This window comes from Podarcis tiliguerta, assembly GCF_965153285.1.
Source record: "Podarcis tiliguerta genome assembly, chromosome: 8".
NCBI classification, from domain to species: domain Eukaryota; kingdom Metazoa; phylum Chordata; class Lepidosauria; order Squamata; family Lacertidae; genus Podarcis; species Podarcis tiliguerta.
Genome location: NC_139541.1, coordinates 7265558 through 7283873, shown reverse-complemented (window position 1 = coordinate 7283873; position 18316 = coordinate 7265558). Strand labels below are relative to the sequence as shown.

The following is an 18316-nucleotide window of genomic DNA, read 5'->3' as shown; positions in this document are numbered from 1 at the left end:
CTGATTCTAGCATGCATTGCCAAGATTGTATGTTTGCCAAGCCAAATATTACATTATGTTGATCTTTATGCTTTTTTGCAATTTTGAAAATAAATAAAAACATTTATAAACAACAACAACTGTGGGCTGTGTAAATAACAAATTCCTTTTATCTGGCTCCTCCAACATTCGGCATCACCGGATGTCAACAAATTCCTGTGTTACGACAGGATGAAAACTCTCCTCGGCCCGTTTTCTCCATAAACCTCTGTAATGGCGGCTCATATTTTCATCTTCTCGAAACGAAAACGTCTCCAAGTCTGCGACCTTTCTTTATAGGGGAGTCACACCACCCCCTTGCTCATTTTTGGTTTGGCGAGACACATGCCAATTAAAATCAAAGCACCCCCAAACTTTCTTGCAGTTGCAAAACTGCACCGAAAGTGGGATTGCATTTTGCAGCCTCAAAACCACCATGAACGCACAACTGGAAAAGGGCCTGGTGGGGGAGGCGAAGTCTACCCCACATCTAAGCTTAGACCTAGAGACAAAACATCTCCCCACCAACATCCCCAGCTCAGTTTCACTTTCAGTAAACCCACCTCCCTTGGGAAAATGATGATCACTACTTTCACTAGGGCAAGCACCAGTCTAGAAAACGTAAACAACAACAACACCATTCTAGTAGAAGATTCACACAAAAATGGGTCTCCTTTTCCACACGCACGACAACAAACCATTTAGACAGATACCTCCCCATGCCAAGCCGTGACAAAGGCCCGGCTGATGATAAGCTGCCCTGTGAATTTCTCTAAGCACAGAGTCATCTAAAGCAGGCATAGGCAAACTCCGGCCCTCCAGATGTCTGGGACTACAAATCCCATCATCCCTAGCTAACAGGACCAGTGGTCAGGGATGATGGGAATTGTAGTCCCAAACATCTGGAGGGCCGGAGTTTGTCTATGCCTAATGTAAAGCAAGCCCTTGCCCTCTACTAGCAGTAGGACTCTGGAAATATAATTCTGCGCCGCAGGAAACAGACAAAGCCTCTGGGCAAAATGGCCCACCTCAGTGGTTCTTGCCACGAGGATGAATGAAAATGCAGGAAGAGACAAGTTCTGCTTACTGGAAACAAGGCACAGTTGTGCTTCAGGGCAGCAAACAGCTTCCCCAAGGCAACCCAAACCGCAACAAGCCATTGAGACACAGAGACAGGCCTCCGGGAGCAGCTCCCTTCACTCACCTTGGGGGGATCAAACACCTCCAGGATGTAATCGTCGTTGTCCAAAGCCCCCGCTCTCCGCAAAACCAGCCGGCACCTCTGCCAGCAAGCCCCGCTGTCCATTGTAGCCTCGGTCACCATCCAGTATTTCAGACTGCCCTCTTTCTGGATCTGAGAAGAGGGGTCTTGCGAAATGGCCCACGGGAAGAACTTCCGGGCAAGGCCAGGCTTTGAAACAGAGTCCAATATCTCCCCTCCTCCAGGGGCCGGCTCCAAGGACCTCCTGCGGAAAAAGCTCCGCCAACTCCTCCTCAGGCGGTCCAGGGAAAAGGGTCTCCTCGCGGCCAAGGGGGAAGCCGTTCCTGCAAGGTCCTCCGAGCTCCAGGCCTTGGTCAGGCCTCGGGGGTGGGCCTCGGGGCCCCTGGCGGCCTGGTCAGCCAGCTCCACTTCGGCTTTGGCCACGACCCCCCCGAGGGAGCCCCCCGGCTGCTTCCGGCCAGTCTCCCGGTAATCCCGCACCCTGCTGAAGGGGAGAATGCGGAACCGGTTCATGGCAAAGCCATCCTTCACCTCGTTGCGGAAGTACTGCTGGAAAAGGTCGGCGAACTGGAGGGAGAAGTTCTCGGCCGCCAGGACTTCGTGCTGGGGGTTCTCGCTGACAAAGAGGAGGTACTTGCGGGCCAGCTCTCTGGCGGTGGAGATGGCATGGTGCTCGCAAAACTCATTCCAGCCGCCGGGGTGCGCGGGGTCGCCTGGCGGGGCAGGGAGCCCGTTCATCACAGGGGCCGGAAACATTTGGGGGCACTGCGGAAAAACGAGAACACAACCGCAATAGGAATGAATGGCAAAAGTAGTAATCAGAGTAATAATGCCACAGGAGCAACAATGGACTTGAATTCATAGATACTGCCGGTTCGGACTATAGTGGTACCTTGGATTACGTACTTAGTTCGTTCCGGAGGTCCGTTCTTAACCTGAAACTGTTTTTAACCTGAGACACCACTTTAGCTAATGGGGCCTCCCGCCGCCGCTGCGCGATTTCTGTTCTCATCCTGAAGCAAAGTTCTTAACCCGAGGTACTATTTCTGGGTTAGCGGAGTCTGAAACCTGAAGCGTCTGGAACCTGAAGCATATGTAACCTGAGGTACCACTGTATATGGGTCAATTTCAAGAGAGTTCCCCTCAGGAGAGTTTCCATTTATTTTATTTATTTCGTAAGATTCACACACTGTCTGATTGCAAAAAGAAGAAGAAAGGAAACTCAAAAGTGGTTTACCAAAAGCAAGCTGGTTGGTTTCTTGCGCCCCCCAAGAACAAGAACATCCCTGCATTGTCTTTCAATGACATTTTAAACCCCAAACCTCTTATTTAGTTAGTGAAACTGAGTGGAAAGGGTGTCTGGTTAGGATTCGAAGAGATCCAGGTTCCAAGGTCAGCTTAAGGTCAACCTTCAGCAGTGGCGTAGCGTGGGGGGTGCAGGGGGGGCCGGCCGCACCGGGCGCAACATCTGGGGGGGCGCGCTCGCACTCGCAGCTCTCTGCCCCTACCAGGTTAGGGGGCACAAATTACTTGCCTTGCCCCGGGTGCTGACAACCCACGCTACGCCACTGACCTTCAGTTGCTATGGCTCAGCTTGACTATGGCTCGCAGGGTTGTTTATGAGGAGAGGGTTAGGGAAGAGACAACACAGCAATATTAAAATGCAATAAATGCATGTGGTTGTGAATGTATAGCCTTAAAAACTGCAATATAGATCTCCTGATCTATAGGAGAAGGTTGTTCTTGGCTATCAGACTCCACATTTATCCCCCACAGCAGCCCCCTGACCACCCCCCCCCACCCCGGTTTTGCACACAGACCAGGTTCTTCCAAGGAATAGGAATGGGCATGCTACGTTTCCAGGGATCTGCTCCACCACCCATATGGGAAGGGTGGGGAACCTTGCACACAGGGCCACAGGTGGCCCTGCAAGCCTCTGGATCTGACCCTCAGGGCTTCTCCCCAGGCAAGACACTCTCCCAAGCAACACATGCTTGGTTTGCATTCTCCTTGAGGGCTTGTATCTGGCTGGGATGCGTCCCTGAACTCTGAAACTGGAACTGTGACTGAGGGATTTATGATCAGTTTCAACCAATTCCTCTGTTGTTCTAGTGCTCTGAATGAATGCTGTGAGCATGGTCTTAGTTCCATGCTTTGCAATGGGATGATATCCTGTACTGCAGTGCACTTGAGGGTGCCAGGCTAGCTTAGCGGGGCAGGCATGCTGTGAGGCATAGAAGCACCCCTCCAGCGCCTTATTCGAAGCCTCTAAGCACCTGCTGCCTGAGGCAGGCAACTTTGTCTCTACCTAATGGGAGGGCCGGCCCTGGCCCAAGCCTCTCAGGTTTGTGCAAGGAAGTCCAGCGCTCTCTCAAAGGCTTCTCTCTACACAAAGGCATGGGATTCCGCAGCCCGCTTGGCCCTAGAGCGTGACGCCCTCCCAGCAAGCCCCTCTCCTCATCCTGCAAAAGTGTTTTTATCGTTGCAGCGCACGCCACTCCAAGCAGGAAGCGCGTTCGTTGCCTGCCCCAGTCAGCGGCACATTGGCAGCCTCTCTTCGCTGGCAGGCTCGAGACTTCCTCGAGAAAACCCATGCTTGCAATTTAAAGGCAAACGGACGGGAACGCCTCTCTAGGAAAGTTTGCTGGCACAGAGAGGGTCCTTTAAATAATAACGATCACAATCCAAGTCTGCGTTCTGCCCACTGCAGAAGTAGCTATGCCAACTTCTGAATCTAGCTCCATCAACCACTGCCAGACAGGGCCCCCCTGGCACCCACACTTTCCCCAGGAGGCTGAAAAAGGTTCCCCGCTTCTGATTCACAGCTCGCCCAGATTGCAAGCTTTCTTTAACAATCACACGCTCGCAATGGGCTGCTGCTGCACTGAGCACCCAGCGGCTGCACGGGTTGCGATTTCAGATCGGCCGGGAACTTTCTGAGGGGGAAAGGGTCAGTCACAAAACGCTGAGCCGTGGCGACATTTTGGAAGCACGCCCGGGAAGAGGAAAGCCGCCGGGGTCTGGCATGTGTCAAGAGCAGGCCTGAGTGGCAAGACATCCCAGGGGTCAGAGCGAGTGGGGGACAGGAAGACATAGCAGGCAGCGATCTGAGAAGCAGGGGGTCTCGATAATGGCCAAAGCGAGGAGAGAGTTAGCTGCAGCAGGCCGGGAGCTGGAGCGAAGGAGATAGCAGGACGAGGAGAATCCTTTCTTACGCTGCTGGTGACTTCACATGGTCAGAAGGAACGCAAGGAAGAAGCAGGGGCACCACGTGGCTGAGAGGACCCCCACAGATACCACGCCACCACGATTCTGGGCGGCCGAACCCCGGGTGGGGCGAGCCACCTGGCCCAGAAGAGCCGGCAGAACTTGGAAGCCGACGCCAGAAGCCTCCAATCCGCTCTGGATCCGGAACCCAGAAAAGCACGCAAATGTGCTCCGCTGCTGCTGGTCGGGCGCATGAGCTCTTTGCCCCCAGCCGGGCCCCCGCCTGCTGGGTCTATCAGCGAGACCAGCCTGTGGATGACTCAGCAACTGCTCTCGCTTCCACACACCAGGCGCCGTGCTTCACCTCAAGCCTTCCAGTGGTCACTGGGAAACGGGTGGGGGTAGGGGAGAGAGCGTGGGTACGTGGGATCCAGTTAAACAGGAGAAACCCCCAAGCACCACAATACCCCTTGCCCTGCAAAACAACAACAACAACAATTGGTCCTCCCTCTTCCAAAGGAGAGGTGCCATATTTGGGTTTTCCTTCCCATCGGACAACTACGTGTCCACGCACCTGGATAGGGCAGCTTTGTGGAAACTCCTATTTTAAAGCCCGGATTGTCTTAACAACACACTGTAAATAGCCCACCTGGCGGTGGAAACCCCCCCCCCCCTTAGTGACACAGCCAAAAATTGCAAAACAGCAAGCGCACCTTCAGGAAGGGGCTTCCACCCCCCCCGACTCCAGCGCAGCAGAGAAAGTAAAGGAAGGCCCCCGCCCCAAATCGACACAAGATGTGCACCGTTACCTTGCAGGTGGCAGACTGGCACCTGTGGACGCGCTGGCCGGAGGGGGAGGCCCACCCATTTGGGAAGGAAAGCTCCTGGCGCGAAAGGGGGGAGCCCTCCCCCACACTTGTGTGCGCAGAGTTCCCGGTCACGCACTAGGAAGGGCAGCGTTGACGTGCGGCAACGGCAGCCGTGCAACACCGAAATAGAAGCGCTTGGAAGTTTCCCCCTACTGCCAACCGAATAAAATAAAAAAACACACAATGGCTTTTTCTAGCAAGCACTATAGGAGGAAGTCCACTCCCAACTTCTCCTCTTTTTAGACTGGGGAAGTTGACGCGTTGCTCAGAGGGAGGCAGGGGGGAGCATATTTCATGCTCCTGAAGAGCAGGGAGGTCTGAAGTTCTGGGGCAGTTGGGCTCTCAATGAGAACCCCTCCCTTGGCACACAGAGGCAACACCAGAGTGCATGAAGCAGCAAACATATATACAAAACACACACACACTGTACAGCTGTAGGGCTGCCTGTTCCCCTGGCCAACCACCCTTCTATCCCCCCCCCCCATTAACCTCCCCTAGAGCCTCCCCTTCTTGCCCCATGCAATTAGAAATCCTTTGACGGGGGCTGTGTGATGACAGCATTACATTTTAATGTATATAGGAAGATATTCAGTAGCTCACTAGTCTTCAGTGAGAGATGTTCAAGCCGTGAGGTCTGACCTAGAATGGGTTGCATCTGCAGCACCTCTTTGGGAGTGGAAAAGATTTTGAAAGAGCGATGGCAGGAGAAAGATGAGAGGGAAAGGAGGAGGACAAGCAGAACCAGAAAAGAGAACTGACAGAAGAGGAGTGTACAGAAGGAAAGAAATTGGCTGCCTGCCTGTACTAACCCCTTGTTTCCACGCTGAGGGAACCCTTTCCACAGAGCATCTTGGCATCGTGGACGGTGATGGGAAGCCACAAAGTGCGCACTGGCCAGGCCTGCTATGTGTTGCCATTGCTCTGCATGCAGCAGCTCCCCAACCCAACCTCTGGCTGAGCACAAAACCTGAAACACAAGATGCCCACCGTCCCTGATCTACTCGGAGAACCGCCAACAAGCTTCTGAGAAACACCAACCGGTCCCCAGAATGCAGCCAACCTGGGCACTGCAAACAACCACATCCAGGAGTCTGTCGTCCGCACACTTAGCTGGCTTTCAGCCAACAGGTTGTAAAAATAAATGCTGACCCTGCAAGGAAAAGTAGGGAAAGGTGTATCGTCGAAGTTCACGACAGGACACTGAAAGTTTTCTCCAAAGTGCAAAATGTGCGTATGTTCATGCACACACACATTTTCATAAAAGGCCCCTCACTACTAACAAAAAGAATCACTACAGTCGTACCTTGGTTTTCAAACAGCTTAGCTCTCGAACGTTTTGGCTCCTGAATGCCGCAAACCCGGAAGTAACTGTTCTGGTTTGCGAACTATTTTTTGAAGCCGAATTTTCGACGGGGCTTCCGATTGGCTGCAGGAGGATTCCGTTCAACTTCCAAGGTACAACTGTATTTGTATTGAATTTCAAGAACAGGCAATACCACTGTTGATTGGTGAAGTATGCCTGTTTCCAGCCTCTCAATCTGCAGGCATTCTACAATATTTTTAACACTGGCCTGTTAATTTTGGTAGCACTAAGCTGCCTTCCAAACCCCTGCCCTTGCTGTTTCTTCTCAGCATTTGATAGTCAGAGGTACATTGCCCTGGGCTATGGAGGTTCCATTTAGCTGACATGGTTAGCATATCGGACGTGGACACAGGAACCCTGGCTCTGGACTTCTTACAGTCCTCCGGAATTGCGAGCCACGGCCCTCTGTATCCATCCTTAATCTTCCCGGCATACGATACCAGCAAGTCACAACAAGAGGCTCTGAGACTTCAAAAAGGCCGAGGCAAATCCCTCACAGATGATCCTCCTGGATGTTATCCAGATATGGCATCAGCTCCCAGGGGGATGGGCGGAGAAAAGGGAGACGATCTTTCATTTTAACCTGCAACCCACTGAGGACATTCCAGACAAACAAGCCTTTGAGAAACCCAGTCCGCTCTGCTCTCATATGACCAGAATGAGGGGGGAAAGTGTGTTGCGTGGGGGAAGGCACCAAAATCACAAACCTAACTGCAGAGATTATCCAAAGACCGCTCTTCTTACCCACAAACCTAGTCAATAATAATAAAAACATTTTTTTTAAGTTTAAAAGTGTTGAGCCATAAATAAACTAGCAACGAGCGCAAGTTAAATGAGTTCTAGCATTGTCCCAACCCACTTATAATATTTTTTTTGCATTTATGCACCACAATCCCCACCCACATATGAAGTTTGAACCAATGATTACCAATGATCTGGAATGCATAATCCCAGAGGGAAGCACACACGGTCCCATCCTGACCCGCTCTGCCCACAGTGACTTTTCCAGCAGGCAGAAAACAGGAGGGTGAGACAATTCACTTGATATATTCCACAGTTCACAGAGGGTAAGGCTGTCCGTAGCTATGAGTTGCGATGGTTGTTTCACAACCACCAACATTTCTGCTGTGCTGTGAGATGCAGTGGTAGCCCTTAGCTCAGAGGGCTTTACAAGGAAAGGAGGCTAATATGATTGGGGGGGGGGGGTCTATTGACCACAGCTCCCATCAGCACTAGGTAAAGGTAAAGGGACCCCTGACCATTAGGTCCAGTCGTGGCCGACTCTGGGGTTGCGGCGCTCATCTCACTTTATTGGCCAAGTTAGCTGGCATACAGCTTCCGGGTCATGTGGCCAGCATGACTAAGCCGCTTCTGGCGAACCAGAGCAGAGCACGGAAACGCCGTTTACCTTCCCACCAGAGCGGTGCCTATTTATCTACTTGCACTTTGACGTCTTTCGAACTGCTAGGTGGGCAGGAGCTGGGACTGAACAACGGGAGCTCACTCCATCACAGGGATTCGAACTGCCGACATCAGCCCTAGCTGGTAATAAATGGGCTAACTAATAATTTGCTGCCCTTTGGGAATACCCCAGATCAGCTACCCGAGGCAGCTGCCTCACTCGGCTTAATGGTAGGGGCCAGCTTAGCCCAAGAGACATTGTTGTTACGACTGTGTACCTGGACTCCCAGGTACGCAGCCAGCACTCAGGTGTATATTCACATGCACACTGCTGAGAGATTTAAGATCTTTTGCTGGAGTTATGATGTGTGCTTGTTTATGGGTGTGTATGTCAACAATCTTATGCCCACAAGAAGCTCTCACACAAAGAAATAAAAAAGGCTTGGTTTATTACAAAAAATAGGAGGGACACAATATATAAAAATGCTGCTTTAGACAGCAAAGCTACAGTCTAAGCAGGTAGCATATAACAATATCTAACACACTTTGATTAAGGAGTGAAAGATTCCCTAACTAGTCTAAAAGCCTACAGAAGAATGGACATGACAATTTTGCTATAAACCCACACTATGAGGAGGAGAAAAGAAAGTACAGTGGTGCCCCGCAAGACGAATGCCTCACAAGACGGAAAACCCACTAGACGAAAGGGTTTTCCGTTTTTCAATGCGCTTCGCAGGACGAATTTCCCTATGGGCTTGCTTCGCAAGACGAAAATGTCTTGAGATTTTTTTTCGCTCCCCACCCCCTTTTTCTAAGCCGCTAAGCCGCTAATAGGCTTTAAGCAGCTAATCCGCTAATCCTTTAAGCCTTTAATAGCCTTTAATAGCCGCTAATAGCCGCTAAACCGCTAATAGCGCTAATCCGCTAATAGGGTTGCTTCGCAAGACGAAAAAACCGCTAGACGAAGAGACTCACAGAACGAATTAATTTCGTCTTGCGAGGCACCACTGTACTGTGTATACCTGTCCTTAAAGCAAACCAGAGGAGCACTGAATAAGTTCTGTCCTGTTGGAGCTAGGAGAGCCCAATTAATATTTGCATCTATTTATTTTTTAATACCCTTTTTGCCAAGGCATGCCAGTGGAGAGGGGAGCGGGTTTTGAAATTTCTATGATTTCCATAGATACTTCTGGAATTTCATGCCCTGGTTCTCACCTTGCCCATCTTAGTGAAGAATGGCTGATAGTGAGCGATTACCTGAAACTAGGCGTCTTTGTTTGACATCCTTTATATCACCTTACCATGGTGTGGATGGATGAGGAGCTGAGTACAGTCGTACCTTGAGAGTCGAATGGAATCCTTTCCGGAAGTCCGTTCGACTTCCAAAATGTTTGGAAACCAAAGCGCAGCTTCTGATTGGCTGCAGGAAGCTCCTGCAACCAATCGGAAGCCACAGAAGCCCTGTTGGACGTTTGGGTTCCGAAGAACGTTCGCAAACCGGAACACTCACTTCTGGGTTTGCGGCGTTCAGGAGCCAAAATGTCCGAGCAGATTTAGGTTTGATGAGGCCCTAAGCTACTGAACGTAATGGGGCCCTTTATATGTCCAGCTGTCCTTTGTCAACAACAAATTGTTGCTGTTTTTTGTATTGTAAAAGGTAAAGGGACCCCTGACCATTAGGTCCAGCCGTGACCGACTCTGGGGTTGCGGCGCTCATCTCGCTTTATTGGCCGAAGGAGCTGGCGTACAGCTTCCGGGTCATGTGGCCAGCATGACTAAGCCACTTCTGGCGAACCAGAGCAGCGCACGGAAACGCCGTTTACCTTCCCGCCGGAGCGGTACCTATTTATCTACTCACACTTTGACGTGCTTTCGAACTGCTAGGTTGGCAGGAGCAGGGACCGAGCAACGGGAGCTCACCCCGTGGCGGGGATTCGAACCGCCGACCTCCTGATTGGCAAGTCCTAGGCTCTGTGGTTTAACCCACGGTGCCGCCCGCGTCCCCTTTTTGTGTTGAATGTATGCTATATGGTAATTTATGGACCTAATATGTATCTAAAGCCATCTGCCACTGTTGCTGTATGTAGGTTTTATTTTATTTGTTTTTTATTGTATATTTTGGAAATATACATGCAGGTTTTTTCCCCTTTAACTTTTTTGGGGGGGCCCAAGAGAGTGGGCCCCTAAGCTATAGCTTGTTTAGCTTATACGTAAATCTAGAACCGTGTCCGAGTACCAAGGCTTTCGGGATCCAAGGTACGACTGCATTTACTTGACAGCTAAATTTGCACGTGTTAATTCTTAAATCAGATGTGTGTGGCTATTCAGCAGGGGGCTGGAATCTGGCTGGTTCCATAGTCACCAAAGCTCATCCTTGGAGGGTCTCATGTCGTATTTAGAGTTATTCCAATCTTATGCCATGCCCTACAAACCATATCATAAATTCAGATTCACGCACACCTCCTTACACTTCTTGCTCTATAATGAGACGCTGCTTTCTGGGACCAGGCCGGGGGACAGCTGGTTTGGACAACTGCTCCCATCGGTCCCAGCCAGGATAGCATGTCAGACTGCTTCAAATCATTTCTCTTTTCTCCCTTCCTGCACCCTCGCACTTCCCTCCCTCCGTAGGAGCATTCAATGCCTCTTCTCCAGTTTCCTTGACAGCTAATCCTGGCCTCAGGTTGCTGCAATCCCTTGGCACCTGTAGAGGCCAGTCACCTGTACAGGTGGTATCATCTTAATATGAATATTGTGGGGTGAGGGGTAGGATAAATGCTCCAAGATGGGGCAGAAATCCTAACTTCAGTGGTCTAATGAAGCTTCAGCTCCACCTTTTGCTTATTGAGAAGTGTTTTTCTCACAGACATGGCCAAAGCTGGTGTTAAGTGGTTAAGAGTGTTGGTCTAGGACCACAAGGGTCCAGGTTAAAATTCCTACTCAGCCACAATGGCCCAGAAAATTGCCTTCCAGCCCTAACCCGCCTCACAGGGTTCTTGATAGGGTGTGTGTGGGGGGGAACGAACAACACTCCCTATATCTTGGGCCCTAAATTAACTGCAAATTAAAAGAAAAAGTCCCTGCCCTCCAGGAGCTTCCAAATTTCAGTGGCAGGAACAGAGTGAGATGAGTCAATGCGGCCAAAGATCTGAGAATGAAGAGGTTAAATGAACAGCTTTGTGACTGATACTACTACCACTATTATTATGAAGAGCCAGATTCACTGACCATCAAGAGTATGGTTCCACGTTCTGATTTAATTCTTCTCTTTCTTCGCAGCCACTAGGATTATAAAACTTACAGCCTTAGCTCAGCAGTAAAGAACCCTCTTTGCATGCAGAAACGCCTAGGTTCAATCCATGGTATCACTCGGTAGAGCTGGGAACGTCCCCTGCCTGAAACCCTGGAGAGCTGCTGCCAGTCAGTGTTTGCAATACTAAGATAGATGGACCAGTGGTTTCACCACCGATTCTCATGTTCCTAGGGAGCTACAGATTCTAGCAAGTGATCCGGAAAACCAAAAAACAAGCCAAACTTGGGGGTGGGTGGGTGTTTACACACACACGGAAGATACGTCATTTCAGCAAAATAACCACCAAACCCTTAATCTTAATTAATCTGGTTTCTGACAGACACCTAAATATATATAATGATGGGGCTCATCGGCTCTCAACTAGCAGACTGTTCTCCAAAGCAGAGGGCATCCTCTGCCCCTTAAACGGGCCTTGCATATTGTTGCCTCTTAGATAAAAACCATGGGTAGGCAAACTAAGGCCGGGGGCCGGATACGGCCCAATCGCCTTCTAAATCCGGCCCATGGACGGTCCGGGAATCGGCATGTTTTTACATGAGTAGAATGTGCCCTTTCATTTAAAATGCATCTCTGGGTTATTTGTGGGGCCTGCCTGATGTTTTTACATGAGTAGAATGTGTGCTTTTATTAAAAATGCATCTCTGGGTTATTTGTGGGACATAGGAATTTGTTCATTTTTTTCTTCAAAATATAGTCCGGCCCCCCCACAAGGTCTGAGGGACGCTGGCTGAAAAGGGTTGCTGACCCCTGGTCCAAACGAATTGTTTGTTTAAAGTCCAGACCGGGGTAGGCAAACTAAGGCCCAGGGGCCGGATCCAGCCCAATCGCCTTCTAAATCTGGTCCAGGAATCAGGATGTTTTACATGAGTAGAATGTGTGCTTTTATTGAAAATGCATCTCTGGGTTATTTGTGGGGCATAGGAATTTGTTCATATTTTTTTTCAAAATATAGTCCGGCCCCCCACAAGGTCTGAGGGACAGTGGACCAGCCCATGGATGAAAAAGGTTGCTGGCCCCTGAATTCCAAACCATACAGTTAAAGCACATTGTGTTTGTTGGGTTGGAGAGGGTTACAAGGTGACTTAAAAGAGCCTTAACAAGAGTAGCATTGGGTGTAAGAGGAATAGTCATAATGGGGGAGGAATTTGGATCACCCTGAACCAGAAAACACAGCCATCCTTCCAAATCTGCACTTCTCAGAATTTTGTGGTCCAGTTCTCTGGCCAAATATATATATAGTAAGGGGAAGATTGCCTAACACCATCCATAGCAATGAAATAACACCCAAATGCATTATGCTAGGCGGGGCGAAATTATATTTTAAAATGCTGGTTATTACAATTCACAATAAATGGCTGGGGAATTTTCAGGACAACTTCTAAAGAGAAAAATCGCGACAACAAAAAAGAACAGTTGGAAATCAAAATTGACGGATTTGCCACCTGTGGCTGGAGAATTTCAGTACATGCAGCTTATTGTGGGGAGTGGGGAGATAAATTCATGCTCTGTCCTGCAGCCCTGAAAGCCATAGCAAGGCCACTGTCCATCTTTTGCACCGGGGCAGCCTAGCAAAGGCCAAAGGCACCAACCAATTCTTCTTTTTCCCACGTACACTCAGAACACAGACTTTCAAGAATCTCTCAGTGGATTCAAGGGGAGACACAGGAAATGACTGACAACTAAAGCACTTTTTTTGTTTCTGTTTTTCAGAGAAGGGTCAAATGCAAACTAATGGCTGGACTAATTCCACAAAAGCATATACATTAGCATTGCACGTAGAAAAGAGAAGCCTGACATTCTCAGCTTTAATTTACGTAGTTTGTGGGTTTTTTGGTGTGTGTTTTTCAAGTTTCTAGTCATTGAAGAGGAAGGGTTGCTGCAACCTTATTTGGCAGTGGGGCAGGGAAGACTTGAGGGGGGGTGGGGTGTTCATGATTGTGTCTAGGACCAAAGGGCCCCAGTGGGGAGGGGGAGCTACATGAAGGAACTGGGAACACCCATTTAAGAGGCTGCAATTTTGCTGACATTGCACGTGTAATGTATTGGTTGTATTTATTTTTTCTGCCCATTTATATAGCCTGACTTTTAAAAACATTGCTTTTGTCCAAATGTGTGCCATCTCCACCACACCTCGCATCTCAGTTCTTCACAACTATCACGACTGCACACCTGTAAGATTTCTCCTGCCACATATGCGGTTAAGAGTTGCCAACTTTTCGCCTTTTATACATGCAGAAATCTAGCAGACAAAAGGTTTTCCAGGCACGGAGAGAAAAAGTTCAGAGAGGAAAGTGTCTCCGTGTTTTGTGTTCTATTTTAGCTGCCCAATCAAAAAGGCACAGGTTCCCTGGCCCAAACTGGCAACCCTCAAAGCAGCAGCACATTTTGCATCGAGGTGCGTGGAGGCCACCCCATGCCAGGTAGCAGTGAGAGAGGACCCCCCCCCCAACTTAGGGGTGGCAGGTTCAAATACCAACCAGCTTGTTAAATCAAATTACCTAGTCAGGCGGAGGTGAGTCTTCGATATTTCACGTTTGGATTTTCAATTAAAACCCTTCCCTGGAAAGGCTAATGTCTGAATGACAACTGGTCTGGGAAAAGTATTGGGCGGATGCCCTGATCGGATTTTATCTGGACTGAACGAACTGGGCATCTGCATGCAGTGGGAAGATTTTTGGACTGATTTGGCAGAAACATCAGACTGCGAAGACATGCTGCGAACCTACGGAGGGGAATCTTGGACTTAAAAATCACACAGAAACACACTGTTTTGAGCTATCTCACTTGCCGGAACAACTCAGAGGCTGCGGAAAATACAGCGGCACCTCGGGTTAAGTACTTAATTCGTTCCAGAGGTCCGTTCTTAACCAGAAACTATTCTTAACCTGAAGCACCACTTTAGCTAATAGGGCCTCCCGCCAGTGGCGTAGCGTGGGTTGTCAGCACCCGGGGCAAGGCAAGTAATTTGTGCCCCCTAACCCGTGGATTTGCGCCCCCTAACCCATGGATTTGCGCCCCCTAACCCTAACCCCCAGATGTTGCGCCCGGTGCAGCCGGCCCCCCCTGCACCCCCCACGCTACGCCACTGCCTCCCGCTGCTGCCGCGCCGCCGGAGCACGATTTCTGTTCTCATCCTGAAGCAAAGTTCTTAACCTGAGGAACTATTTCTGGGTTAGCGGATTCTGTAAACTGAAGTGTATGTAACCTGAAGCGTATGTAACCCAAGGTACCACTGTAATGAGGATTAACATCAGAATGGCTTATGGGAACCATCGGGAATGATTATGAAAAGCAGTAGAAGTATGAGGTGTTCAGACCCGCCACCCCCAACCTCGGAGCATGGTGAAGTCCCCCCGAAATTTTTTATAATTTGGCATAATATTTGGCCTGTTGGGTTATTGAATAATATGCATAATTCGGAATATATGATGTGGTTTGATTGGATTGGATTGGATTGTTAAAATGAACAATTTAATAAATATTATTTAAAAATAATAATAATAGGGGTGGCAGGTTCATATATTTAAAAGGGGTGGGGGTCTGGGGAAGGTCTCCCACGTGTGAGATCGTACATTCAATTGGTCCAAAATGCAGCGGCCAGATTCCTGGCTGGGTTGCTTTCACATCTCATATACCATATTTTTCACCCTATAGGACGCACATTTTCCCCTCCAAAAATGAAGGGGAAATGTGTGTGCGTCCTATGGGGCGAATACAGGCTTTCGCTGAAGCTTGGAGAGCGAGAGGGTTCGGTGCGCACCGACCCCTCTTGCTCTCCAGGCTTCAGGAAGCTATCAGCAAGCGTGGGGAGCCCTGCAGGAGTTCCTGCAGGGCTCCCTAGGCTGCGGATAGCAGCCTGCTGCACGGAGCGCGGGGCACGCTGAAGCAGAGCGCCCCGCGCTTCGGGCAAACATCAGCCAGCCCCACAAGCTCAGGGGACAGCGGGGAAGCACAGCGCCACCATCCCGCTATTCCCCGACCTGGTTTGGTTTCCCCGACCTGGTTCTGGGCGGGAAATAAAGGGGGGGAAATTTCCTTTATTTCCCCCCCCCAAAAAAAAACTAGGTACATCCTATGGGATGGAGCATCCTATGGGACGAAAAATACGGTAACTTTCCTTGTGAAATAGCTGCACTGATTGCACTGATTTCCTGGCCCAATTCAAGGTGCTCACATTGGTTTTTAAAGCCCTCAATGACTCAGGCCCCAAACACCTGAAAGACCACCTACGGTTACCAGATGTCCACGTTTCCCGGGGACAGTCCCCGGATTTACAAACCAGCCCTCCTACAAAATCCATTGAAGTTGAAAAGTGTCCCCATATTCATTGAAAAATAATCTGGTAACCTTGCTACAGGCCCTCTCAGGTACCAAGATAAACCACCCTTTTGGGTAGTTCCATCGCCCTCAGAATTTCAGGGTTGCTGGGGACGCCCAGGGGCAGAGGGCATTCCGCGTGGCAGCCCCTAAAGTGTGGGGCTACCTCCCCACAGAGATGCGCCTGTCTGGCACCTGCATTGTACAGCATTCATTTTGGTGAATGCTGACGATTCACTTCTCAACCCCGGCTTTTGGCGCTTGAGATGTGGTTATTTCTAAAACCCACCTTATTTCTGCGATTTTAAGTTCCTTCAAACGGTTATGCCTTGCGACTTGCAGTTATTCTTACAGATCATGGTTTGGTAATTATTAAGCGTGAATTTCTGTTTATCATTTGCTGATGTTTTTCGAGAGTTAATTTTATTGTGCGCTATTATATTCCAATAGATTATTGACTATTACAGTGGTACCTCGGGTTAAGTACTTAATTCGTTCCGGAGGTCCGTTCTTAACCTGAAACTGTTCTTAACCTGAAACACCACTTTAGTTAATGGGGCCTCCCGCTGCCGCCGGGGCCCGATTTCTGTTCTTATCCTGAAGCAAAGTTCTTAACCCAAGGTACTATTTCTAGGTTAGCGGAGTGTGTAACTTGAAGCGTATGTAACCTGAAGCGTCTGTAACCCGAGGTACCACTGTATTCTATTTAATATAAGTTGTCCCACTTTAAAGTTACGTTTTATTACAACTTTTATTCTAAGGTGTGTGTTCTTTGTTGTATATTTTGTTGCTTGTGCATAGCAATACAGAAAGGCGGTATACAAATGAAAAGTGAAATGAAATGTTCTAACTGCTGTAACCACCCCAAAATCTTGGGGTGAATTGGGGGGGGGGTAATAAATGCCCGTAAACTAATGATAACAATAATAAGCATTGAGGGAGGCAAGATGGCAGATCACAGCCATTCCCCAATGTATTCAGGAGAGAAGGGAAATGTAGTTGCAAAAATCCTGCACTCTTCACATCTAAACCCAGCTGTCAGAAATCCAACAGGGGCAGCTTTCCCATCAGGACTAATTTCCATGCTGCCTGCTGGCTAAAACGGCACCTCAGCTCAGCCTGCCCACCCCTTAATATCCTGAGCTAACAGCTCCTGAGTACTAAGGAATGGGCACTCTGCCCATGCTCAGGGGCACTCTTTTTCTGTACTACAGCACAGGGGGAAATCCCATGTTTTGGGGGGGGCGGGCTCGTGTTTTGCCCCCGAGCAATCAACTTTGAACAAAATACACGAAGATGCCCTTTTTATTGGAAGGAGGGGAGAGAGATAGACCTCAAACAAGTAAACCCAAACTCGAAGTATTTCCCGGAGCAGAGGCGCGCTAGGTGAGCGAGGGAAGAGAAAGGGGGAGCGGGAGAAAGTGGGGGTCCCCTTACCTGTAGGAGAAGCCGGCGCTCGTCCCGTGGCCCATGGTGCGCCTTGCCCGGCGCCCGTCCGCCCACAGCCCTCGCCGGGGCGGCAGCAGCAGCAGCGAGGAGAGTCCGCCTCGTCGAGAGATACAAGGCGGTGGCGAAGGGACCGAGCTCGCCTCGCCCCCTCCAGGCGCCCGGGCGGCGGTGGCGACGCCTTTTTCGGGCGGTTATGTAAAAGGCAGCCCGGGTCCGGGAAGGAAGGAGGAGCCGCCCCTCGGGGGCCGCGGGAGAGCCGGGCGGGCCGCGCGCTCTGGCGGCCAAAGGCTCCTCGGGGCGCGGCGTCGGAGGGAGAAGTTGGCGCGCTCGGGCGCGCTCGGAGAAGCGCCCGGGCGCGCAGGGAAACTTTCTAGCGCCGGGTTTCGGTCCTCGAAAGGCGGCCGGGGTTGTGTAAGCGGGAGGGCCGCCGCCGAGCCGCCGCTCCGCCGCCCCGCATCTTTCCCACCCTCGGAGGCGGCTCTTCGCCTCGCCAGGAAACGGCGCGCAGGGGCGGAGGAGAAAGCGCGGAGAGGCAGCCGAGAGCGCACAGGAGTTGGAGAGGTCGCAGGGCTCCCCACGCGCCCCTGCTCGCCAGCTCCGTAGGGGAAGAGGGCTGCTCTCTGCCTACACAAGGCTCCGGGTTCAAGTGTCTGCCGGCCCGTGTCGGTAATACTAGTCTGGATGGGCTCTGGATGAGGCAGCGCCTTCTTGGAGGAAGGGCGCAGTGGCAGAGCAGCAGCAGAAGGCTCGGGTTCCCTCGTCAGCATCTGAAAACCCGGAGTGCTGCTGCCCATCCGTGCCGGCAATACCAGTCTGGGTGGACTTCGTATAAAGCAGCTTCTTGTTAGCATCTGAAAACCCGAAGTGCTGCTGCCCATCCGTGTCGGCAATACCAGTCTGGGTGGACTTCGTATAAAGCAGCTTCTTGTTAGGGAAAGGGCCGAGCAGCTGTTTTGCTTGCAGAAAGCTCGGATCCAGTCCCCTCCAAAGTACGGCTGCCAGCCTGTGTTGACAAAACTGCCCTGTATGGGCTCTGTATGAGGCAGCTTGTTGTTAGGGGAAGGGCTGTGTGGCGCAGTGGCAGGGCAGCAGCTTTGCTTGCAGAAGGCTCTGGGTTCCATCCTTGGCACCTGAAATCCTGCAGAATGCTGCCAGTC

The 18316-nt window shown here is 50.4% G+C and overlaps 1 protein-coding gene across 2 annotated transcripts in view; it reads right to left on the bottom strand.

Annotated features, from left to right (window-relative positions):
- The window catches only part of SH2B3 (SH2B adaptor protein 3), a 78051-nt gene extending 60050 nt beyond the window's left edge, over positions 1 to 18001 (bottom strand). Inside the window, exons 1-2 of one of the 2 annotated variants that reach the window (XM_083454015.1) lie at positions 17148 to 18001; positions 1223 to 2005 (exon numbers count right to left, since the gene is read on the bottom strand). In XM_083454015.1, coding sequence (XP_083310141.1) covers positions 1223 to 1996 — 774 coding nt within the window. In that variant the 5' untranslated portion in view covers positions 1997 to 2005; positions 17148 to 18001. Of the gene's footprint in view, positions 1 to 1222; positions 2006 to 5256; positions 5492 to 17147 lie in introns of those variants that run through there. The other variant, XM_083454016.1, reaches the window with a different exon arrangement.
- Between the last annotated feature and the right edge of the window lie 315 nt (positions 18002 to 18316).